General features: G+C 32.4%; 2 protein-coding genes and 1 long non-coding RNA gene across 3 annotated transcripts; 1 reads left to right on the plus strand and 2 right to left on the minus strand.

The window, feature by feature from the left end:
- Positions 1–1,668: 1,668 nt before the first annotated feature.
- Positions 1,669–2,883, plus strand: LOC139498807 (uncharacterized). Its single transcript, XR_011658021.1, has 3 exons — positions 1,669–1,801; positions 2,443–2,550; positions 2,781–2,883. It is a non-coding gene; the product is annotated as an uncharacterized lncRNA (long non-coding RNA).
- Positions 2,884–18,701: 15,818 nt separating this feature from the next.
- Positions 18,702–19,247, minus strand: LOC139497434 (uncharacterized). Its single transcript, XM_071285656.1, has one exon. The coding sequence runs from the start codon at positions 19,245–19,247 to the stop codon at positions 18,702–18,704; it is 546 nt and encodes a 181-aa protein (XP_071141757.1).
- A 4,474-nt stretch (positions 19,248–23,721) lies between these two features.
- On the minus strand, positions 23,722–25,386 carry LOC139497435 (uncharacterized). Its single transcript, XM_071285657.1, has one exon. It carries the CDS (start codon positions 25,384–25,386, stop codon positions 23,722–23,724), a length of 1,665 nt encoding a protein of 554 aa, XP_071141758.1.
- Positions 25,387–27,858: the final 2,472 nt, after the last annotated feature.

Below are 27,858 nucleotides of genomic sequence, written 5' to 3' on the forward strand. Positions count from 1 at the left end.
TTTGGGGGGGGATAAGTTAGAGCGAGGTTACAGTGAACGTTTTAAGCTTGGAATAGTTTCCCGTAAGATTTAAAAGTTGTATTTTAAAAGAAAAATGTATCTTATAGCTATTAAGAATCACTTGCTGTATCTGTAAGATTTTTTCAACATAATTGTTTTGTCTGAACGGTTATCAGGTGTTTTTTTTCGAAAGTTCGATAGAACACTCCAAAAAAAATCACTATTTTATGAAAGGGTAGACTAGAATATGTCAGAGAATGAAGACGAAATAACCTAGAGAACACTAACAAAACTAAGATTTCTTAGCTTTTTCATTTCAAAATTCCAAAATAAATAAATATTTTTGATAAAGAATTACGGGGGAGGAAGTTAACAATGTGTCCTACTTTTCTTTATTTAAATATTTTTATGAATACAAATCAAATGTGTAATAATAATAGTTACAGCCGATTCCATTAAGTATGTAGGCAAAGGTAATATCTTTGGTTAGCTTACTTGTTAGCTAAACAGTAAAGTCATTGTTAGGTAAGGTATACTACCCTCCTTTCGGAGTAGCCTGGTCCTACAGACAGAAAGATGTGTCATTTGTCGGACTAGTCGACTCTTAAAGTAGGGTAGTTTACATAACCTAACAATTCTGTAACTTTTCTGTTCAGCAAGCAAGATAACCAAAGATATTCCCTTTGTCTACACACTCAGACGCGCGTTTCGTCTACAAAAGACTGATCAGTGTCGCTCGAATCCAAAAAAGTTACAAAGGCCAAATAAAGTACGAAGTTGAAGAGCATTGAAGCCCAAAATTTCTCAAAGTTATCCCAAATACAGCTAAAGTAATCTATTCCTAAGGTAGCATGTAGCGTTCATTTACTAATTGTAACAAAAGCAATATAGTCGAACTTATTGTAACAGAACTATTTGGAAATCAATGTAGCATGAACAAAAAGTGTTCCCTCCATGATAGTCTTGAACATAAAAACCAAATATTGAATAACCGCCACTGCATATCTTTTGTGTTCAGTGGGACGCAGTTTAAACGAGGGACGAAAAATACCAGAGGGACAGTAAAACTCATAGATTAAAAATAAACTGACAACGTCATATCTACAAAAAAATAAAAAAATATAGACACATAATAGTACACAAGACACAACATAGAAAACTATATACTAAGCAACACGAACCTCCCCAAAATCAGGGGAACACTATAGGGAAAAACTTTTTTGTCACAACACTGTAAAAAATTCAAACATACTGTCTACACGGTTCTGTGTCAACACTTGTTTTATAAACAATTAAAGTTTCTTAATTTTGTTTTATTTACTTTCAATTCTTAGTCAACTTATTTTATAATTAATTCATTCTGTGCATTTAACTATTATCCAAGAACACTTTATTCATAATTTATTAGTAAATAGTTTCTTTAATTATCACACATTTTTGCATCATTTTACTAATACAATGATTATGTGTACATAGAAATGTCAAGCAATATGTTGCCTTGTATGTAATCTTAAAAAAAATTCACATGAACGAAAGATAAAAACCCATTAGAATTGTTAATATAAGGAACAGGTTTTTACGATATTCAGTGTATTGAATCTTAAAATAGCATACTACGTCATGGTGTACGTGGAAGACACTACATTTGATATCCGACAAGCGAGCAACCGGCAATATATATATTTGGTTGTTCATACAACACTTATCATAACAAGTGACAAACCAAGCTTTACTAAGATGAAAATTGTAGCTATCTTTTTCATTGTTATTGCAGCCGTGGTGATGATTCATCATGTGGAAGGTAAGATGAAACATTAGTTATTGCTTTCCCTTTCTTTTACCTTATTTGCATTAACAGACTTTAATCTGATATTCGTCATTCCCTGATTTTATCCCTGAAGAACCATCAAAATATGTCATTTAACCCCCTTTTGGTCATTTCCTTGTTTTATAACAGATAGTTTAAAAACCATTTTAAAATTTTATAGAATCCTTGTGAATAATAACTCAACAAATACACGGACATTTAATGCTCATCGTTCTAGTGTCGTTATCTATTCAATTAATATCTGTCTTTTTAACAAAATTTTATAGTTAGTTTTAAAATCTGTATATTGTATTCAATTTTTTTCTAGAAATTAAGCGCGATATTTCTTTATCTATCAGACTATTTTCATTGAGTAAACTGTATACACGTTTATAACAGTTACTGTTAACCTCATTGAAATAATAGATCATGATAAATATATCAAACATTGTAATTATTCAAAACAGTGAAAACATTCACCAAACAAATATCTATCTTATAATTTTCATTGATAATATATTTATACTTTCTTAGAACAAAAGAATCAAGCAAGTAATTCTTCTGCATAAATAATTTATCTACCCACTTATATTTTGATATCAATACATTTATCAATTATTTTATACTAATTAAAGGAAGAAGACGAAATGTGCATAATGAAAGAAAAGAAGCATTTAGAAATAAGATTCGAAAGTATGAAAGAAAGGAAAAATGCAGGAGAAACAACGGATATGAAAAAGATGGTATGTAATAATATTTGATATACATGTAGACTATAAAAATTATTATAACGTTGTCATATTAACTGTACTCAAAGTTTCAAATATTATCATTATTTGTAGAATTATTTTCCTTTGTAATTTATTTCCTATTATTTTTTTTTATAAGTAAGTTTGTTTTTTTCTCTTTTGAATAAGTGTTGGACAGGATTGTTTGCCTTATAGTAAAAATTTGTACTATTTTTATTATAAAGTAGGTTGCTTGAACTGTAAAGACGCATGTAATACAGACGTTGCAGGCCAGGAGTATATTGATATAAATGGAGTGTGTTCCGGTAATAATACATGTTGTAAACCCTGTTCTGGTAAGATCATAATTAATGATAACATGATAACCTCAAAAAACAAATATATAATGATTCTAAAAGTAACACTCATACCTTTGATCTTTTAATATGAAAAATACCTTTGATAACTATTTGGAGCATTTTTGGGGTTAAGATAAACTATCTGTATTGATAATTATTTATATGAAAATGATTAATATGTGTAAAAAAATAATTTCTATTCGTTTGGAGTTTCCATCAGATAACAATTATTTTGTTTTTTAATTTCCAACTGTTTTGAATCTTAATTATATTTCATGAAAAGATATCATAAGGTTACGAAAATTGTTGAACGGACTGATTTGACATCTAGTCGTAATTTATGGCAAATTAATTACGATCATAGTAAAATTTTGTTTTTTGTTTATTATTCATGAATCATATTTTAAAAGTACTAAAAGGCAGTTTAAGTCAAACTACGAATATATGTTTCTCATTTTTTTCCCTTTAGAATACACAAAAGAGCAAATTTAGTCTTTTGAAAGCAGATAACATTTATTTTGAATCACATTTTCTTTAAATGCTCGTAATTACTATGTTACATCTAAATTATGATCTTTCCAGATACATGTGGAAGTTTCACTGGACCGATGGGAAGTTTTACTTCACCAAATTTTCCATCAAATTATTGCAATAATCAAAATTGTTATTTCAACATCACGGTTGAGGATGGTGATAGAGTAATGCTGAACTTCACAACCCTTCATACAGCATTTGATGGTGATTTTCTTCAGGTATATCTATTCTAAATGCATTAATGTTTTCTAGTTTTAATTTAACTCATAATTTCAAATAAAGTTGATGCTTTGATTTCAGATTTTGAAGCAAGTAAAGCGGACAATTTAAGTTCTATTATTGTTTTCCTCTGGATTATTTTTCTCCATTTTCTACATTTGTCAAGTAAAGTATTTTTCTTTTCGACATGTAAGTGAACCCTTATCTAAATGTAATTAATGAACAAACATTGATAATGGAGTGAATGTGAAATATCAAGTCAAAATAAAATGCCATCATAGGTTTAACAACTAAAATCATTCGATTCAAACACATATATACTGACTTTATCAAAAGATCGGAAACGGGGTCAACTTTGTATTATTCGTAAAGCAACAAACAAAACAAAAACAACTGCAGAACAATATGAAACAGAGGAATTTTGGTATTTAGTGTTTTTGTTTTTATAAGTTATCGAATGTCAAGCTTCATTTGATTTGACTCATATTTTATAAAAACAACGACATCAATATCTATGATAGTTGCATTTGTAATATTTTACAAATAGAATAATACTCTAACTAAAATACTATATGAATAGTTATAATTATATAATGTTTTATGTACATATACTATTCAACAAAAGAAACAATATACAAGTTTGAAATCCAATTTATCATAATATATAGTAAATAGAAAAAACTGATTTTTCCAATGAAAAGCATTCATTTGTATAGCAAATGTATATGATAAAAAGATTCTGAGCAAATTGAAAACAATTGAACACAGGGGTTAAATCTATTTTGCGGAAAATTATGACAAATGTCGTAACTTCATATCGTAGATGAAAATTTTAAAAGTATTTAAATATTTGAAAGGCATTCCAAATTTTAAGCAGACCATGCTTAAATTTCCAAGTTCTAATATATAATTATTGGTTGAAAATACATTTTTTTTTGTAAAACTCTTTTTAAGTTTAAGACCAAGTGGGCAAATATTTACCTTGCTACAGTGTATCCTATTTCATTATATATGGAAATGCATTGCTTTGTATCTTTTATTTTGTTCACTAGTATACATATACATTTTTGTTTCTTTGAAGATATATAACGGAGAAATTGAAGATACCTTTGAGACATTTCTTTATAGAGGTGGGCCGTATCCTCCAACAGAAATTGATGTTTCTGATAATCCTTCTTCTAACAAAATTATCGTTCACCTCCATTCTGACGAAACACAAACCCAACCTGGGTTTCAAGTAACTTATAAAACATTTTGGTAAGTGCGTCTGACATCTAACCACAACTTATTTAGTTAATGATAATTTAGAGTTAAGTAAAACAGAACATGATATTGTGGCAGAAACAATGCTGAAATCAATAAAAACATGAGTATTAAAAGAGACTGTGAACAAACAACTGTTTATGAAACACAACACAAAAAACTAAGTAGCAATAATCTAACAGGAGGGTTTTGACAGGTTAATATTTCAAAAGAAGCACAGTAACGGGAAACCGGAAGGTTGGCATTACATTATAGATTGTACTTAAATTATTCTTATTCATCAATTTCACTATACTACTATCAAAACATAAACACACCTGCATACCAACAATATTACTTTAGGATAAACAGCTTTTATAGACTTTTTTGTATTAATTGAATATAAACCAAAAGTCGTTAATGTACAAATTATGTTTCAGCGACCTAGTTAACATACCGATTATTTGAAAAACCTATAACAATATGGTTGAACCTTATAATTCATCAATTAGTTTTCATCCCTATTTTTTCTTTGACTGCCTTTTGTGTATTTACCGTCAAATCCACAATTGACATGTCGCAACCACAAGTGAACTATTAAATTAACCAGCTACAATCAGTACAAGTTCGATTAATGAAATATAAATCATTTACGAACATTGTTTTTGTAATTAAATTTAAAATGTTTTCTCAAGCTATTATCCAAATTGTTAAGCATTATTAAAGGAATATTTCTTCGGCATTTTTCTTCTAATTCCAAATTTCTTTGAACTCTTTGACCACATGACAAGATCACAGTCAACATAATATTTGCATGGATTACCAAAAAGGTATCAGCACCATGGCCAATCGATGGGTAAACTGAGGGGAAACATAATATAGTACCGATCCCATCACATATGTAATTTGTGAAAATGTATTTTTTTTAAAATACTGATATGCACATACGTATTTAAAAAACGCATTTAGGCGCTTGTAATTTGATATATAAATAACATATTTTGCTTGCATGAGTAAAGTTATTAGTTATCCTTTATAATCTGTTATATTTACTCGGCAGTAAGCAAGAGTTTGAGGTAGAAGTGTGGAGATAAAAAAAATATAAAACCTGTAAATCTAGTTAGGATTTTTTTTATTCAACTGAATAATGCCTCTTCATTTAGAATATCAGTCAAAAGGTCAATTCTCATGTAAAGACACCCTTAAGTCATCTGATATTTCAAAAAATATAATACTTTTGGTAAAACATGTGGTTTTCAAATTTCTAGCAGTATTTTGTTTTGCAATCCAAACAGTTGAGAATGGACATGTTTATCATTTCAAGCTGATGAATGAAGTAAACATGTAAACGTATTTTATTTCATATTATTTGTTTTAATTTTTGTTTCAGAAGACAGACCTGCACTTACATGTACATGACTAAGTGGAAATACAGCTTATAGAAACTTATGAAACAAACACTCCATAAAATACGTTTAAAACCAGCTATGTTAGTCTTAGATGCATGAATCATTTAATTAGTTATTATTGACTTTGAACTAGCTGTCAGTAACTGCAAGTACTCTCAGATCTATACTTTGTGTTTTTTTGTTGTTGTTGTGATGTACAAGTACCAAGCCTCGTCTACTTTATGTTTTTGTTACATGTAATTCTACTTGTATACATCTGATGAATTAAACCATTTTCAACTGCTTGTTCATGTTGTTATAGTTCGTTCTTATGTTGTACTGTTACACAAATTTGTTAGGTTTTGGGGAGGGTTGGGCGCCCCTAACATTTTAAACCTCGCCACATTCTGTGTCTGTCCAAAGTCAGGAGCCTTTAAAGCAGTGGTTGTCGTTTGTTTCTGTGTTACATAGTTGTTTTCCGTTCATTGTTTTGTACTTAAATTTGGGCCATTAGTTTTCTCGTTTGAATTGTTTTACGTTTGTGATTTCGGGGCCTTTTATAGCTGGCTATGCGGATGGGCTTTGATCATTGTTGAAGCCTGTACAGTGAAATATGGCTGATAATTTCTGTGTCATTTGGTCTCTTGTTGAGAGTTGTCTCATTTGAAATCATACTATATCTTATTTTTTTATTTCTATTTTGCTGAGTATCACATGTCTTGTAAAATGCTAAAATATCGTTTCTGGTTTCAAAAGTAAAATCATAAAAATACTGAACTACGAGGAAAATTTAAAAAGGAAAGTTCCTAATCAAATGGTTTTATCAAAAGCTCAAACACATCAAACTAATAGGTAACAACTGTCATATTCCTGACTTGGTACAGGCAGCTAAACGCGAGAAAGAAGACGTACAAACTCTTTCCGAATGGATAAAGGCTGTCAGGCCGTTGATACAATAAACTCATCATAGATACCAGGATTAAAAATTTCATATTTACACCAGACGCGCGTTGCGTCTACAAAAGACTCGTCAGTGACGCTCGAATAAAAAAATATTAAAAAGGCCAAATAAAGTACGAAGTTGAAGAGCATTGAGGACCAAAAATTCCTAAAAGGTTTGCCAAATACAGCTAAGGTAACACTACAAACTGCTCAGAGTCTGAATTGACCAATTTTTTTTTCGAGCACACATTTTACTCGACTAGTCTCGACATTGTCTCGACTGTACTTAACTGTACTTAAGTGTACTCGACTAGGTCACGACTTTACTTAATTAGTCTGATTCAGTACTTGATGATCTTTGTGTAGTCTGAAATAGTCTTGACCAAGGCTCGACCTGTCTCGACCTGTCTTGACTAGTCTCGACCTGTCTCGACTAGTCTCGACTCAGTCTCAACCAGTCTCGACCTGTCTCGACTAGTCTTGACCTTCAAATTTAGTTAAGACTGGTATAAATCAGCCCATCTAACTAAATTAAATATTGATCTTACAAAATTCAAGATTAATAGGTAGTTTGATTTATTGCTGTGAAATGAAAGAATTTAATTTTACAATAGGTAAAAATAAAAATTATTATATAAATTCAGATAGACATCTTTAATTTTTTTTATAACTTTATCAAATCAACTTGGATTTTCATCAAACTATGCAGCTATTTTAGATATATATCAAGCTTACTGAATCCCATGTCAATTAGTTTTTTGTTGTATTGCTGTAAAATTTAAGAATTAAAGTCATCTTGGTAAAAAAAAGCTAGGATTTGCTATTGGGACAAAATAGAGATAGTACACTTTAATTTTTTTAATAACTTTTTCAAATCAACTTGGATTTTCATCAAACTATGCAGCTATCTTAGAAATATAATGAGCTTACTGAATCCCAGGTCATTTGGTTTTTTGTTGTATTGCTGTCAAATTCAAGAATTAAATTAATCTAGGTAAAAAAAAGCTAGAATTTGCAGTTCAAACAAAATAGAGATAGTACACTTTAAATTTTTTAATAACTTTTTCAAATCAACTTGGATTTTCATCAAACTATGCAGCTATCTAAGATATATATCAAGCTTACTGAATCCCATGTCATTTAGATTTTTGTTGTATTGCTGTCAAATTTAAGAATTAAAGTAATCTAGGTAAAAAAAAGCTAGGATTTGCAGTTTTGACAAAATAGAGATAGTACACTTTAATTTTTTTCATAACTTTTTGAATTCAAATTAGATTTTCATCAAACTCTTCAACTATCTTTGCAATATTCTGATCTTACTAAACCATAGGTTGTTATTTAGTTTTGTGTATGTCTGTCAAATTTAAGAATTTAATTAACCTACATGTAGGTCAAAAATCTATGATATTAGAAATATATCTTTCTTCATATATAAATGATATTAAATTTTTGTTTTAACAAAAAAAAAGTTGTCTTTTTTAAGATTTCATAACTTTTTTCAAATCAGCTTAAACAAAATAAACACCTTATTTTTGTTAAAACAAAAATTTAATATCATGAACTTTCATAACAATCCTTGATAACCTTTTAAAAAAAGAAATGTGTTCCAAAGTTACAGTAAAAAATTATCTTAATCAAATCTTAAAATATTTTTTTGTCAAATTTAATGACATGTCATTATACATGGTTTAATAACACCAGTACACATGAGTTTTACAGGTAAAAAGAAAGCCCTACTTTTCTTAAACTCGTGTATTACTTATCTAGTGAATTAAAAAAGCCTTGCGATTTAGATTTAAAAGGATGTTGCAACTTTGAATAAATGTTATTTAGAATTTAAAACTCTCTGGTAGATGTGATCTTTTTAATAAGTTTGCCCGAAGCAGAAGCTTTATTAATCACCACAAATCAGAAGAACTATTTTTATCATTTCTTTAATGTTTCATCGCTTTTTGATATACTTATATAATATATATATCAAAAAGAATAAAACATTAAAGGAATTATATAACTAATTTATATACTTTTTCCAAAATTATGAAGAAAGATATATTTCTAATATCGTAGCTTTTTTAACTAGATTAATTAAATTCTTAAATTTGACAGAAATACACCAAACTAAATAACAACCTATGGTTCAGTAAGATTAATACATCACCAAGGTAGCTATATAGTTTGAATAAAATCCAAGTTGATTTGAAAAAGTTATTAAAAAGTTTAAAGATTCTATCTCTATTTTGTCAAAACTGCAAATCCTAGCTTTTTTTACCTATAGATTAAATCAATTCTTAAATTTGACAGCAATACACCAAAGTAAATAACAACCTGGGATTCAGTAAGATTAATACATCACCAAGGTAGCTATATAGTTTGAATAAAATCCAAGTTGATTTGAAAAAGTTATTAAAGCACTTAAAGTGTACTGTCTCTTTTTTGTTCGAACTGCAAATTCTAGCTTTTTTTACCTAGATTAATTTAATTCTTAAATTTGATAGCATTTCAACAAAAAAAAAAAAATAACCTGGGATTCAGAAAGCTTAATTATATATCTAAGATAGCTGCATAGTCTGATGAAAATTGAAGTTGATTTGAAAAAGTAATTAAATAAATTAAAGTGTACTATCTCTATTTTGTTCGAATTGCAAATTCTAGCTTTTTTTTTACCAAGATGACTTTAATTCTTAAATTTTACAGCAATACAACAAAAAAGTAAATGAAATGGGATTCAGTAAGCTTGATATATATCTAACATAGCTGCATAGTTTGATGAAAATCTATGTTGATTTGAAAAAGTTATTAAAAAAATTAAAGTGTACTATCGCTATTTTGTCGGCATTATAAATCCTAGCTTTTTTTTTACCAAGATGACTTTAATTCTTAAATTTTACAGCAATACAACAAAAAAGGAAATAAAATTGGATTCAGTAAGCTTGATATATATCTAAGATAGCTCCATAGTTTGATGAAAATCCAAGTTGATTTGAAAAAGTTATTAAAAAAAATTAAAGTGTACTATCTCTATTTTGTCTGAATTGCAAATCCTAGCTTTTTTTTACCAAGATGACTTTAATTCTTAAATTTTACAACATATACAACAAAAAGGGAAATAAAATGGGATTCAGTAAGCTTGATATATATCTAAGAAAGTTGCATAGTTTGATGAAAACCCAAGTTGATTTGAAAAAGTTATTAAAAAAATTAAAGTGTACTATCTCTATTTTGTCCGAATTGCAAATCCTAGCTTTTTTTTTACCAACATTACTTTAATTCTTAAATTTTACAACAATACAACAAAAAAGTAAATGAAATGGGATTCAGTAAGCTTGGTATATATTAAAGATAGCTGCATAGTTTGATGAAAATCCAAGTTGATTTGAAAAAGTTATTAAAAAAAATTAAAGTGTACTATCTCTATTTTGTCTGAATTGCAAATCCTAGCTTTTTTTTACCAAGATGACTTTAATTCTTAAATTTTACAACATATACAACAAAAAGGGAAATAAAATGGGATTCAGTAAGCTTGATATATATCTAAGAAAGTTGCATAGTTTGATGAAAACCCAAGTTGATTTGAAAAAAGTTATTAAAAAAATTAAAGTGTACTATCTCTATTTTGTCCGAATTGCAAATCCTAGCTTTTTTTTACCAACATTACTTTAATTCTTAAATTTTACAACAATACAACAAAAAAGTAAATGAAATGGGATTCAGTAAGCTTGATATATATCAAAGATAGCTGCATAGTTTGATGAAAATCGAAGTTGATTTGAAAAAGTTATAAAAAAAATTAAAGATGCCTGTCTGAATTTATATAATAATTTTTATTTTTACAGCAATAAATCAAACTACCTAATAAGCTTGAATTTTGTAAGATCAATATTTAATTTAGTTAGATGGGCTGATTTACACCAGTCAAAACTAAATTTGAAGGTCAAGAATTGTCGAGACAGGTCGAGACTGGTTGAGACTGAGTCGAGACTAGTCGATACAGGTCGAGACTAGTCAAGACAGGTCGAGACAGGTCAGGCCTTGGTCAAGACCATTTCAGACTACACAAAGATCATCAAGTACTGAATCAGACTAATTAAGTAAAGTCGAGACCTAGTCGAGTACACTTAAGTACAGTTAAGTACAGTCGAGACAATGTCGACACTAGTCGAGTAAAATGTGTGCTCGATTTTACTGGTCGAGCACAAAAACTGGTCAATTCAGACTCTGAGCAGTTTGTAGTGTAATCTATTCCTGGGGTAGCAAAGCCTTAGTAACTTAGAATTAAAACTTTAATAAAACACTAGCAAACGAATGTACTATTACTAACTTAAGAAAAACCCATATGAATTTACATGTATCGTGTGTTTTACATTAAAACTGATCCAACGTACACAATTATGAAGAGGAACGACTGATATCAGCACTACTACACTACAACATTCCCCCAAAAATTGTATAAGTTACCAATACAAATTTACAGCTATCATATCGGATATTGCAAGTCACCGATTTTTCAAACCAGTTCGCATTGGAAAAGATGAAAAAGAGGAAAGATCTTTTCTTGATATTTCCTTTGCCAACAAAGGTCTCGATGGCGTTAACATGGGCAATAACTTTCATTCTAAATTAGCTCAATCGAAAATACCTCTTGATTTTAAACATCGGTCTGTACCAATTATTTCTTATACTTATACAAAACCAATGGCACATATACTTCGGCTGCAGGTTATTACCGGTGACCTCAACATTGTCCATTATGCTTCCCTAAAAAATGTGTTATCAAAGGTCCGAAATATCGTGAGCCTAAATCAAACAATTGGAAATACAACTTCAAAACACTGATGAATGCAATCGAGAATTATGCCAGGCAATGGGCTCAACGCGAGAAGGAAGACGTATATACTCTTTCCGAATGGATTAAGGAGGTGAGGTCGTTGATAAAAACCACTTGTTCTATCTCCGTGACAAATATGTTGTTGTTCCCGCAGATAAAGTCCAAACAACATCGTTTTTACTTGTAAATATCATTACACATACATTTGTACTACTTAATAAATGAATCAAGTATTGACAATTCACTTGTAAACTCAACATATACCATGACAACACTTACCAAAGAGGAAAGCATGGAGAATCATAGGTCTGTTCTGTGTTCTTTATGACTTTCAACCAAAGATGAAGAACTGGATCTTCCATCACTGTATTGGATACCTAAACTAGATAAGTGTTCTTACAAACAACATGATATTGCTTGGTCTTCCAAATGCTCCACGAAACCTCTTTCTAAAGTATTAACATCTGTTTATCAGCTGTCAAAGCAATATCCTTTAACTTTACCTTCCGCTATATATATGATGTTCTCTCACTGAATAACTCAAAATTTGGTGACTATGTTGAACGCATCTATCCCATCGAATTAGAGATAAAGGATACAACAGATAGAGTTAATTCTGCCTCATATCTTGACTTAAATCTAGAAATTGACAATGAGGGTTGGTTAAAAACAAAATTTTACGACAAAAGATATGATTTCAGTTTCCCAATTGTGAACTTTCCATGTCTATGTAACAACATTCAAGCAGCGCCTGTATACGGAGTGTATATTTCCCAATTGATACGATATTCCCGGGCTTGTATTTTCTATCAGGATTTCCTAGATAGGGGTTGCTGCTCATAAGGAAGAAATTAAATCAAGAGTTCCAAATGTTGACCGTTATGGAATATCCGTGACCTATATGATATCGGATATGTTCCTTATGTCTTAGCTACAATCCCGTTCCCTTTTCACGAATGTGACCTATATGAGCAACACGACGGATGCCACATGTGGAGCAAGATCTGCTTACACTTCCGGAGCACCTGATATAACTCCCAGTTTTTGGTGGGGTTCGTGTTGTTTTGTTGTTAGTTTTCTTTGTTGTGTCTTGAGTACTATTATTTTGTCTTTGTCTTTTTCATTTTTAGCCATGCCGTTGTCAGTTTATTTTTGATCTATGAGTTTGACTGTCCCTCTGGTATACATGTATTTTGCACCTCTTGCAAAATGTGTTATATTCTTTTATCAAATTTCATCTACTAGTATCCAACATTTTTTTATCAATCTTTCAACTAACCAGAAGATGTGATAAGGGATTAACAAAGTTGATGAAAAGTTATACTGATTAAGTAATGGAAAAGAGACCCGATGGACACCAAAAGAAAATACTTGAATGGGCCAATCGTTTTCACAAATATTGATATTATGCATAACGTAAAAAATATAAAAAAAAATATGCCGTACTATTTCATCTACCTAAGACAACATAAAGGATTTGAACAACTATGATCTATTGTTAGATGATTGGTATTTGCATGAAATCTTTTAACCTATTTGTTCGAGTGCTAAAGTTAACGTCCTCCCTTTTTGTGGACGCCAAAGTCATTGGGAACCAACATATGGATACGCGCTGTTAACTGTATTATCACCAGAGTGGTCAATTTTCGTGGGTTATTTTCTTCATTAGACCATTCTCTAGCCAACTTCAAACTGGTCAAGTCTAATATAACGCTGACTCATTATCGTTTAAGTTGTCATATTTTGTACATTATTTGCTGGTATCTTTTTTTTGTATCTTGTTTATTCAAACATAAGCCATTTTTGTTCTGTCCAATGTACACCTCACGAGACGATCTTCCGAGCATTATGGTTTGGACACAGATTTCCATATAGATTGAGGTACATGTAACTTGGTTGTTTCATATTTCCTTGCTGGTGGGTTCGTTTATGACAGAATAAATCTTTTCGATTCATATTGGGAGTGTGTATATTGAGTATATATATAGATATCATTTTCATAAGATTAGTATGTATATTGATACAATGTAATAGATTATAATAAAAACCGGTGTCCTTCTAGACTAATGAGCGAACAACAACTATAAAATATGTTTGAGATATATTTGTCAAATATTAGTATAGTGTTTACCCATAAATATATTCCATGTGTTGTAATCAAGAACCTTTTACTTAATGTGAGTTACTGGTGCTATTTGTGAAGAAGGTCATGTTTATCCTCTAGTTTTTATTGTTGTTTGTGTACTCAATCCTTATATTCTGCCTATTTCTTAATTGTAGTTCGTCTTTTTGTGTAATGGTTTCGTCACTTTTTATTTAAATAGCTGTAACCATTTACCCCTTTAAAACTTGGTAACTTCTACATTGTCGACATTTGACATTGCGTTAAAGTAAAGTAAGTTAATGAAGTTTAAGTACAACGAAGCGAAAAATAAACTAAAGTAATAAGCATATAGACATAAGGTAGTCATTGATGTCACTATAAAATACATAAACATTACAAAGGGATAAAATAAGTGGCACATTGACATAAATTTCATATAGGTGTCTCCTAACCATTTTTTAATAAATATACCAACTAAAAGACAACAAACACAGATATGTACATATAAGCCTTATATGGTCATACAACAAGCATGCAATAAAGACTTGACTACAAGTTCTTATGTTGGCATCATTTGTGATTGAAATCAATAAAACACGTATGCTATGACTTGTTTATGGTAAAAAATAGCTCTTGGTAAAACTTCTATGATTTTTTTTTTATTTTATGGGTTTTGTAATGGTAGCTTTTTTTACAATCTAGGTAATCGTTTTATACTCGTATAAGAATTCCAAAATCTCAATTCACATGCTGTTTTTAACCAGTTTAGCAAGTATTCAGCTGAGGGATAAAATATTGCTCTTAGTCATCTATGTTGTACCACATAAATATGGTTTATACCAAAATTTTTCCTTTTTCAATTTAGAGTAAAAAGGGGGGACAATATTCTCAATCGTGTCTTTGGTTTTGAATGACATTTCTTTTTTATTAATGAACAACCTCTTGATAAAAATATCACTATTGGTAAGTAAATTGATTTCCTAATAGATATTAATAAATAGTGAGAATAATAAAAAGTATATTGGCCATTGGTATTATCCATATGCGGTCAGTTTGTAGTACAGTCAATAAGAAGTCAGTGCATTTTGTAAATAGAGTTCAGAAATGTGTTCCATCTGATTTGGATAGATTTCCATCTGTTTATTTTTAGGATGATATAGTGCAAACTTCTTGTTACAAGACTAAGGAAGTTAAAAGTTCGATATAGTATGTTTCATGAGTTTTAATTTGTATATTTAGTATATTACTTATTTTGTCAGTTTATATTGTTTAGTAGGTATGGTTACATAGCTTTTGATTCGATTGTTGTTTTTTCTTGGTCACGTTTTTGAGCCGGTTTAGCATCGGAACCACCCTCAAAAACGTTATTTAATTTGATTGCGTCTTTTCTTTAGATGTTGATTTGTTTTGTTTGTTGCTAAGTTTCTTGTTAGAATATGTTTATTTATGAGTTTGATCATTTATTTGGATTTCTAACATTTCTGAACACATTTTTTATTTATGGTGTTTCTTTTTTTACTTTTATAAGTCATGGCAGATATCTATAGAGTGGCAGTAAGATTGAGTGTAGATAACCAGCTGATAAAGTAAGCCGTTCTTGAATCGAGAACAATTTTCTTATTTTTTACAACGCTTTATCATCTTAAATCCGGAATCTCAAGTTTAATGTCATTCCGTGAGATCTACAATCATGGTGGACTAAACCTGGTACAACGATGAACTTTTAAGAACCCGTAAACACATGTTTAAAATGTTTTTGTGAAAACAACAATTGGTGGACAATACCTGGACAATAACTTGGACCATGCATACAGTCCTTCAAACAGAAACGGAATGTAAACACGGTTAATCCGTGTTTACATTCCGTTTCTGTTTGAAGGACTGTATTTCTTTGAACATAATGCATGCTGTATATAACTATGTCTGTTTACACTTGTGATATATATATTCTTTGGGTGACCGTACTTTATAAAATGTGTTTACGTAATTTTCCTTGATGTTTATGTCGTGTGGAACTTTTTGTGACATTTTATTTGCACTGATTAATATTGTTGTTTATTGTTTTCAGCACATCCATTTTCAATGTTTCTTTTTCCAAATATTTAATTTCATTATCATTTGTCCGAAGTGGGGAGGAATGTAAAGGATGTGGTTAATTCCCCTTAAATTGTGCTGATTTATGATTTAGTATTTAAATGTCTATTTTAAGTAAGGATTATCAATTAAACTGTTTTAGTACCTTATTTTTTATCTTTCGATAATGTTTGAAAAATATTTATTTATTCAACGTTTCTTTAATACCGTTTCTGTTAAAGTTAGCCTGATTTGTGACAAGATTGTGAATTTAATTTATATTCAGTCGGAGTCAGCCTTGCACAGGCTTCCACACTTCCAAGGAGGAAATTCATCCTACTTAAGGACAATAATTAGTCATTTAGGTAGTGTTTCCGGTCATTTTTCAAACTGCAAACAATAGTAATCTCATTGAATGAAAGTTACATTTTGAAATCATTTGCGCACTATATCCCTACCACAGAGTTTTATTTTCACTGATCAAGCGAAAAGCACTGTAGTCATTTCCATCTGAAGATTTCCCTCCCCTGATGGGTTATTGCCTATATGTTGGTTTTCTAGCCTTTTACGTTGGTTTATGGTATTTAATTTTGGTTGCCTCCTGACGGCCCTACTTAATAAAGCAAAGGCTTTACATAGTTATCAAAGGCATTTGCAATACAAATGACACCTCGTATGGGCCTATAACATGCCCCACTCGGTCCATAGTGTAAACCAATACGGGTTCTTATAGTCAATTTTAACGTCTGTTGTCCGATAATTTTTTTTTATGTTAGCATAAGTAAGTCAGAATAAATAAGGATTCAGGCAGGTTGCAGGGATTCTCAGCGTTTGTTTGAGCCATAACTTGAATTTATCCCTATTGCGGTGATGTGAAAAGTTCCCTAAGCTGCTAGGGGCCGATTGAAATTGTTTTTGGCTTGCGGTTGTATATTTTAGATTAGATAAGGATTCAGGCAGATAGCAGGGACCCTAAGCGAACGATTGATTCATACTTTACCCCTATGACATGCCTAGGCAGTGTAAAGAGACGATATCTAGTGGGTATTGTCTATTGGTTGCTTTTCTGGTCTTCTAGGTCGGTTTATCGTGTTTTCTGCGTTTACATGGGCCTAATAACATGAATTAATAAGAGAAGTTAATGTAACACTTGGGAAGCGAATTTCACCACTTATGAATCTATAAGATGCCCCGCTCTGTCTATAAGGCAAATAGTACCGGTGTTGGTTTTGGTCAATATTGGTATCTAGCTATCCGACAGGCCGATAGGAGTCGTTTAAAACTAATTTTGGCTTACGTTCGAATAGTTAAAAATAAGAAATGATTCAGGCAGGTAGCAGGGACCCTCAGCGAACGTTTGATTCATACTTTACCCCTTTGACATGCCTAGGCAGAGCTGGGGGAAAATTTCCTACCTCCTGGATATTTTATAGGTTGCTTATTTGGTCTTTTCGGTCGATTTGTGGTGTTTTCTGCGTTAAGATGGGCCTAATTAATAATGAAAAGTCATGTTATAGTTAGCCTAGACATTTGCGTCAGAGGGGTCCTTGATATCAAAATCGTACGAAAACAAATCTAAGTGATGCCATAAATCCGAATCAGACGTTTTACATCATAAAGCTATGAGGATGAGATAAGTGTAGAGAAACGAATCAATGTATATCTCATATGAATATATAAATGTTGTTGAATGTTGCTAGTTTACTGTGTGTATATACCCAATGTAGTTCGTTTGTTAGTAAGAATCAGGTATGTTAAGGTAGTTGATTACCTGTGTGCATATACACTCTGTAGTCTATTAGTATGTGAGATTCTAGTGTGTGAGTGTAGTGTACTACCTTTGTGTATTCTATAAAGGTAGTACGTTTCCGGTCATTTTTCAAACTGCAAAAATGAGCAATTCAATTGATTAAAAGTTACATTTTGAAATCGAAGGTGTCCTATTTCCTTATCACTGAGTTTGATTTTTAATGATCAAGAGAAAAGCAATGTAGCAATTTCCACCTAAAAAATCATATGTAGTTGGTTTCATTCGCAAACTTGAGTGTGTGTGTGTGTGTGTGTGTGTGTGTGTATTTGTATGTAACGATTCACAGCTTTGCTTATGTAAATATGAGCAAGGAATTATCCAAATTGATTCTCCTTGTGTGTGATTGTATTCCTTATTTTTTTATTTTTTTTTTTAAGTTTCGGCTTCTTGGTACCACACTTGTAATAATAATAACAATAGTATGTACAATATTTAATATCCCCGTCAGTTCAGACAAACATGGGTCGGAGAGCCATCCACATGGTGCCTTTACAATATAACAAATTTATATATTATAACTATTTTATACATCGAGATAAAAGGATTAGAGAATCGTCTACCACTCAGCAGTATCTCTTACCTCACGAAAGGGCCAACAGTATGCTATCTTTCGTGCAGGGGTGTAAACTGTCGAGACTTGAAGTTAGTCTTTCCGGGATAGTAAACTCTCTCAAATATCAGATAAATCGCGAGCTCTAATCCAAGAGTTGAATTTCTTTGGCCAGTGTAACCATTTCACATAATATTGTTTGTTGGGTCCTTTGCCTTTCGTTTTGAGGATTTTTTCAACTTTCCACATGTCGTCTTCCCGAACATCCACTTTCTGCACTTCTGATTGGTAGAAGGTTCCTGAAATTTCTTCGTCTTGGAAATCAATAAGTCGATAAACTGGAAGCCCACCACGTAATATTCTTTGAGATACTTTAAATATCTCTCCGCTCCATTTCTCATCGTATTCCCTGGTAAAAGGATTTCTTATGTATGTAATCCGAACTTTATCACCGATTTTGAAACGGAAAGGTTTTCGTGCTTTCTCTGTCTTAGGGTGTAATCTTTTCGGCCAATACATTTTCCACCATAGGTTGGTCTCTTTAGATATGTTGACTTCATCTGGTGCCATGCCAATCGTTCTATGGAAGGTCTTATTGTAGCTGTTAGCAAAATTCTGTAAGTTATCCACATAGTCATATGACTGCTTACTGGTGATAAATCTCATGATTTTTTATTTAATTAGCTTTGATTTCTGCATTTTGTGCAAATAAATGTTGGATATTTCTCTGTGTTAGGAGAGATTCAACTAATCTTGATCTGAATTCTTGTCCTTTATCTGTTCTTATTCTGTTTGGTGATCTTCCTTCTGATAAAACGTGTTTCAAAGCATTCGCCACGGATTCGCCGTTCTTATTCTTAAGAGGTGTTAGCCATACATATTTGGAGAATATGTCAATCACCACCAATATGAAATTATATCCACTGTTAAATTTTGAAAATTTAGACATGTCCATCAAATCGACATCCCATTGGTCGTCTATTCCAATAACGATAACTCTGTTCCGCTTAAACGACCTTTTTAATGGTCTTTATAAACTGTATGGTTCCTGTCGTTGTAGCCATTTTCGTATTTTATATTTACTGAGAACGAATTTTCCATCTGTTCGAACAAATCTGTACAGTTTATCAGGCCCTGCAAAACTCGCTTGGTTAGCGGGATTGTAATAAATATTCCTCCAGTACTTTTCCCAAGAGACCATCTTCACACATGGAATGATGACTATATAATAATATACTCGTCTTTTAGTTTGCGATTAGCTTTACTCATGGCGTGGCCTTCTTTCATGTCACCATTCATGTATTTATCAACTTTTTCTTCCCATATATCTGCATTTGCCTCTCTGTGAAGTTCAGCTAATTTTTATAAAAGCCATATCTTCTACACCTTCTATATCAATTTCGTTTACACGAGACTTCTTTGAGGGTATATCTTCATCCTCAAATTCCCTTTTTCTTTTTAAATCATTATTTTCCGGGCACCACTTGTTCATATGTCTAGCTAAATCCGGAACGCTTTCAAAGACTACACCACAATCATGACATGAAGGCATGATTTCTTTCTCGTCCGGTAAATACGTCTGTTCACTTTGAAATAATTCTTCAAACTGAGGTGGTTCTAGTTCTTTTCTGCTGATATACTCTTCAGAAACACCTCCACCAATCATATTCTTGTTTTCAAATATATTAAGTTTTAGTCTGTCGTTTTCCGGTGTATTCTGTTTCAAATCAATGAATAGACTCCCATATGGTCGTTGTGTCCCCTCTTTGTACTTATTCATGAATTTCGTCGGATTATTAGGATACATCTGTCTAGCAAATATGGCTGGCCCAACTTGATCACGTGGGTTTTTGAATAGGACTATATACTGGCTATTGATGCTCATGGTTCTACTCTCCTTTCCCTTCGAGAACGCATTTTGCAGTATACAAGCTAAACTTAGGTTTCTGTGAAGGCTGCCCTCCACAAAGAGTTCACACACATCCTTACTATTGGTGACGTCTCTCATTAAATCGACTAGGATGATTAAACTTGGATATCTAGAGTCAATGAATGAGTCATCATTCAAATTTTCAGGTAAACCTTGAACAAATAAAATGTTTTTAATGGTTTGTTGCAGTTCACTAAATAATGGCTGCCACCGTTTATAACACCAGATAATCCTCTCAGGTGATGGTTTTATCATAGTCCGTGCTCGCTTCAATAATGTTTTCATCCAAAACGTCTTACCTGAACCAGTAGGTCCAGCCAACATTATAGTGAATGGATGATGTAGTACCACATTCTGTGGCGGCGGCGGCAGCGGCGGTGGTGGTGGCGGCGTCGGCGGCGGATATGCATCATTGATCTGCAGATACGGTTGACTGATTCTGTGTTTGTTTCTTTGGTGTCGTAACATGACATCTTTTCTCGAAAATTCTGAACCGCAATCTGGACAAGTATTCGACATCTTTGAGAGTTCTTAAAACACGTCCACTTCCTTCGAATGACAGACGTAGAGTGATTAAAATATTGATTTTCATCCTTATTATATTCTCCAATATCCATAGGCCAAACTTTGCATCCCATCATCTAGTAAGTATCTTTTATCATCATAAGGGGATACGCCCAGTTTGTTGATTGATATATTATATAACGTATGGTCATATGAACGGATCTGTGTCATGGTAGACATGTGGATTTCTTTGTTGAATAAACTTTGTTTATAATGTTCATGTCTTGTGTCATGTTTGATCACACTCTTCTTTATACCCTTCGCTGTCTTCTTATCGCATAGTTTTTTATTCTCTTCATATATCAATGAGTACATCTTTGACTTGAGACCAACAAATTCCTGTATGGGAATACCATGTGTTTCGTCTTTCATCTTTCCTAACACCTTTTTATTCAAAGTGCTATAAAGATCATGTTCAGGGTTATACTCTGACGTATCAAACAAGTGTTTGTCCTCCATCATATTTTGATATATTGCAACGCCGCCTCCCTGGTGTTAGAGTCGGCCACCAGAGAACACAGGGTCACAAAGAAAAAGGGATTTAAAGGATCTATAAAGTGAAAGGTACGACGTCCACTTTTAACCGTCGGACTAAACACATTACAGAATGGTAAAACGTATACTTGTATTTATATATAGTTATGAAATAAAATATCTAAATAAATAAAGTTTCATATTTTATTAGTACGAACATTAATAATCTCCGTTGGAGAGACTGGGTCTTGTAGGCTCTGTCACTGGTCTGGTCGAGTTCCTGGTAATGATTGGTCTTACTTCGACATACAGCACTAGTATAATTCTCAACAGTCAAGTCTCAAAGTTGTCACTTATTTGGACTATTTGTATAATCTCTCTATATAAGGATTTTACTACCATATTTCACCTTATACCACACCAACTTGGTATACTAAAAACATCGAAAATATTAAGTACCGAGACCAACAATTTTAGCACCGTCAGTCACCACTTTAGTACCGTCACAGCAACCCTACTTAGCACTAGCACCGACAACCTTAGCCCCGTCACGGCAACCCGACTTGGTACCAGCACCGGCAACCTTAGCACCGTCACCGACAACCTGATTTAGCACCAGCACCGAGAACCCTAAATTAAAACAAAGGCAACGTTCAATAAGCTACATATTCCAGCTTTTATTCAAGTTTGTCACTACCCATTCTTTGTCAACCCAACACTCCCTCGTTTCTGTTGTTGTTTTGGTATTTTTACTTTCGACTGACCAATGACAGAGCTTGTTACATATTGTTTACCAATCGGCAACCATGGATCATATTAGGGAAACTCCCGTAATGTTGATACTGTTTGTAAACAACGATTGATCTTCATCAATAAAGATGGGTTTCGACTTTAAATTTATTAGTAGATCATTAGAACAGTTTTATTTGAGTTTATAGTATAATAAGGTAACAACCGCGAAAATACGGAATCAGTACGTGAACTAAAACTTCTTAACAAACTAACATACACAAATATGTCGTATCATGAAAACAATAGCCAAAATAACAATGACAAGTCTTACACTACTTGTAACATTAGACATCTCACTAACATCTATCGTTTTATCCTCAATAATTTCGAGAAACTATACAGAGATAGGTTTACTATAAAAAGGGGGGAATGTCGGCATTACAATATATCATCAGTGTTGATGTTGTAGCATAGCGAGTCAGTGTCCGTAAACAAGAGTGTTGCTCTAGATTCATATTTATCCTTTATGTAATTATAATGAAAATCGTACATAAGTGTCTTACAAATCGAGTATAGTGAATCCCACGTTAATAGGTCTGTTTAAGTATAATCGTTGTTTCAGCATGTGAACAGCCACCAAGTCGTCGTTGAATATTTTGAAGGCATGAAATGTTGGTTTGCCGATTAATTGTCTGGCCTTTGATGGTCATTCAAAAGTTTTATATCTGTTCTCTTCCTTAAATTTTCCATTGTCTTTCCAAAGACTGCATTATTCATGAATTTGAAAAAGTCCTTTTCGAACTCATTTGTTGCAAGTTTTCTCTTCTCTGTGTTGAAATCAATATATGTCTTGAGCCAGGGTCGTTGTTCAAATGTCGTGACTCTATGGATCTTTGTTAGTTTCATTCCAAGTGATAAGTAGAGCTTTAAATTTCTGTAATGTACCACTTATTTTTGCTTTGGATGTAAATTTTGTATCAATATTTCTGTTGAGGTACCTTTTAAGCTCAAATCGTCCAATAGCTTTTTTCGCATAGGGTGATAACATATCATATGTGACCTTCAATTTTTATGGAGCATGTGGATATTCGTTGTGGTCTTCGTGTAGCTCTCTTGGATATTCTAAGTCAACTTCTAATATATAACCATTTTCACTGTCGTCTGCTATGTCACATATGTTTAGGTTCTCAATTTCAGAATCGTTGATCCATCTGAAACCTTCAACTGGAAGTGCCTGTGACATGGCCCATCCGTATAAGTTGTTGGCATCTAGGTACATCACGTGATTAATTGGTTGATTTGGATCGTAGCTTGGTACATGTTCATTGTTAGCTTTGGCATGGCAATGGGATATCATTAATATTCCACCTCTTAAACCTTTATCTATAAACAAATGCATGTCTATGTCAGTGAGTAATTCCAACTTGACATCTGTCATTTTCAAGGCAGCTTGCCAGGCGAGGTATAGAAATGTGCAGCATCCAGTCTATAGTAGTTGAGACAGATCTCCCTGAAATTTTCAAAGACGTCGGCTAATGCAAGGACATCTGATAGAACGTATAGATCGTGGTACTGTCCAAGATTCTGTATGTTAAACAATTGCCATACCTGTTGTGCATGCGCATAGTCCAGTGTGGTTATACCTTCTCCCGATAGTGTACTATAAAACTCTTCAATCGGTGGTAGTTGAGTTTCCACAAACTTTGCCTCGGAATCAAAATACGTGTATGGGTCTACTTGTTTACGCAGAAGTAGGCTTATCCGTTCTTCTCCAAAGTGGCTTGTCATGTGTCTAAATTTACTCGAACCTTCTTTTGCGAGATTTTCCACGAGCTTTTGTAATGAGGAAGACATAAACTGGAGTGAGTCTATAAAGTCCATACATCCCAATGAAAAAGAAATATACTTTTCCATATTATTAGCGATACAATTCAGCTGCTTTCCTTCAACTTTTCCAAAAGCTTGCATAATCAAACGACTATCATATCCTCTCAGATTGTGAAAAACCACTGGAATTCGACCTGTAAACTTATAATTGATATTACAGTCGTTATGAGCTGCCCCTCTAAATTTTCCAGTCACGTGACAATGATCTCGTACTTTAATGTCTGCTAGTTCTTTTTTACATATGTGACACATGGTTGCCTTCTTAAAGGATTGCCAATCACTCCCAGTCATGATCATGGGTTCGCAATGCTTAAATTTCTGTTCTATTTCTTCCTGTTCTTGTACCATACACTCCACAACTTTATCAGCAGCATCAGCACCCCAATAAACTACTGGTTCATTTGATGTTACTGGTGTCAGACCTACCACTTTGTAAGCAAAGCCGCATGGTACATGTAACGTAGTCTTTTTCGTCTTTTGATCACACTCGTTGTTATACAAAATTGGTTCTTGAAGACATTCAAAATCTGCATATATGATGTATGGCACCTTAAGCTGTTTCCGAATATCTTTGTAATGTAACCACTTATTTTCTTCAGTTGGGAGTTCAATTTTCTGTAGTCCGTGGGTTTGGCAATATGGTAGGTGGTTGCTTAATATTCTTTCTTTAGTAAATCCGTGTAAGCAGTATGGGCAGTAAAAATGTCGTCCGTGATGTGTGTGCTGGTCACCTAACAACCGATTAAGATTTTTAATCCAGTAAAAATGTGACTTCTTGTTGTCCGATATCATGAGTAGATTAACATGTTGTTCAAATCGATGTTTTGAAATATGTATAGAGAATACTTCGCCTTTGTCGAATCCAAAGACATAAAGAGATATTTTATTCTGCTTTTCGAACTTTGGTATGTCAGCTAATTTCACAGGAAACATGATGGTATCAAAGTTTAAGCTTGAAGCGTGTTCCTTGTATTTCCAAACTCGCTCTCTGTGACATTTCGCTGAGTAAATTGCTGCCAAAATCGACCACATGAAACATTTGCTATCTTTGTTTTTCACATTGACTATTGCATGTTTAGATCTTAGTTTGATTGGACGAGGAATATAACTTGAGCCTTTTAGTGGTCTGTAACGTGCCATGTGTATTGTAAGATATACCACTTTATCCACCGTCCAATTACTCCCTTGTCGCTGATATTCAATGAAAGATGTATACATCTTTTTGATAGATTCCTTTAATCCGACATCGATATCCTGCAATTTTAAACTGGTCTGGCATTTCCCCGGAAATGCGGCTCTGCAGTTTCTATGGCATTTTCTTTTCGTCTGCTCATTTTAACCTTCATGGATAAATACCACTTCAATCTACCTTTTTCATTAATTTTACGCTTGATGACATTTTTAACATCATCATATCGGCTTTTTAGGAATGGCATTGGATCAAATTTATTCAATCCTTTTGCATCGATCGTATGTGTTTCAACGGTTCCATTGAGCGCTTTAAAGTTGCATGGATCCGTCTTTTCATTTGTTTCTGTACTAGTAGTAGTAACTGTAAATACACACTAAGGTGGGGATTTCCTGTGTACCTATTAATAGACTGGGAATTTTCATCAAATATATAGAAAATATATATATATACTTAATCAATAACGCCAATTAATTAGCCATAATTAGTAACACTTAATAAAGACCTTATCTAAAGAAATTAATTAATTAATGTCGTAATACTTAAAATGACGTCATAAAAAATTAGCCTCACATCGAGAGGCTACCTCTTAGTAGGCTACCTTTCCCCCATAGGGTTAACATTAGAACAAATGGCCCAGAATGCCCACTTCCCCCACTACTCTCATTATTTTAATCCAACTGAAAACATATGAAAAAGCATTCCGACCTGGGAGGCCTTGCCATTTGCCTGTAAAGTCACCTGTGATAAATCTTAGTGTCAAGAGACAGATTATTCCAATGGTCAACTGAGAACAAATTTCACTGACGGCTAGAAATGTTTGCATATATACTAATGCTTACCTTTTCTTTGATGCAAAATATCCAAAAGAAATGATAAATGTCCAGCTGGCGATATACGATGACCTAATTTTGGGAGAAAATATAAAATAGAGAACTCTACCAAAATTTCACGGAGCTGAATTTCCGGATTATATAAATCGAACGTTTAGGAAAATCTCTCAGGTTTCCCACACAAAACGAAGGTGTCAAGTTAAGAATTTTGAAACAAAAAGATCATTTCAGCGATACAGGCCTAATTTATATGTATGTTTATGTGTTTCATGTCAACCCCATAACAAATTAAAAGTTTTCAAATAATACACTTCCGCCCGCCATAATCCAGTAAATATATATTTTGTTATAAGTGTAGTTAACAATATGCTGAAACATCTTTGTTTGTTAGAAACCAAGATGTTTGTGAAATTCGAATTGATTTTTTGGTTGAACTAGATGAAGTTCCCTTCTATCTCTGTACATGGATTGACGAACACATTTTAAAAAAAATATCTTTTTTTTCTATATATATGTTCTTCGTCAACTTTGAAGAGCTCTGAATTATTATCGTAGACAGCTTACTTCCTGTGAGCAGGATCTAATCAAAGAAACAATCTCCTATCACTGGATTGTGATTTTATGTCTTGTGTTAAAATATGCTAGTTTTCGAGTCAAAAGTGATAACTTAGAATAAAAGATTAGAGAAAAAGAGAAAACATAAACCGTAGGAATATAAATACTACAAATGTATCCTGAAAAGAAATTCTGATGTGCTTAGAAGAAATGGCAATGTATCTTTCATCTGTTAAATACATGTGTACTTTAGGTTTATCTTTTTTCATACAAAAACATTTATATGCTTTTATGACAGATATACGTTTTTGATAAGTAAAATATGATATGGGAAGGGTTGGGTACGTGCTGGATCCAAAATCTCATGGAAATAATGTTGTACGTCGCATATAATTATATAAACAGTAGTCCAAATAATTATAATAATTGGAAGGCTATTTCAAATTTTACTTTGACGCCTTCCGTCAATGAAAGGCGTAAAAGAAAAAAGTACAATAGCCTTTCAAGACGTCATAGCTATTAGGACTAATATACACGGGTAAAAATGTAGTTTTTAATCAGTAATATGTTAGGACTAAGCTTTTAGATACGCTTCTCTTGGTTACGACTGCATATTGTATAAACATGTATTGCTGAGTATATCCTGGAATTCCAGAAAATTTTGGCAATGGGGAAAATATTTCCATGGAATTTTTATTTCACAACTGATGTCTTCCATAAGTGGGTGGCTTATTTTTGGAATATCATTGTTTTCTCAATAACAATACAATCACTAATCTGTCATTAATCAATTACTAATCCATCAGTAATCGGTCTTAAATCGATCAGTAATCTAATCGATCACTAATCGATCAAACTCCTGAGAGAGTTTGATCGATTACTGATCGATGACTTCAAGTCATCAATCGAGTACTTATGAACTATGATCGATTAGTGTTTGATTACCGATCTGATCGATTAGTTAAGTCTGGACTATATTAAAAGAGAAGTCACATTCTATTTTGAAGACTCCTCATTCAATTTGTGTTTGTTATCTAACTCGATTTATTAGGTTTGAACATCGATAACCTACTGCTATTTTATATAACTTCCCTATTCGATAATTAACATAAT

The sequence above is a fragment of the Mytilus edulis genome, chromosome 12 (assembly GCF_963676685.1).
Source record: "Mytilus edulis chromosome 12, xbMytEdul2.2, whole genome shotgun sequence".
Lineage (NCBI taxonomy): Eukaryota > Metazoa > Mollusca > Bivalvia > Mytilida > Mytilidae > Mytilus > Mytilus edulis.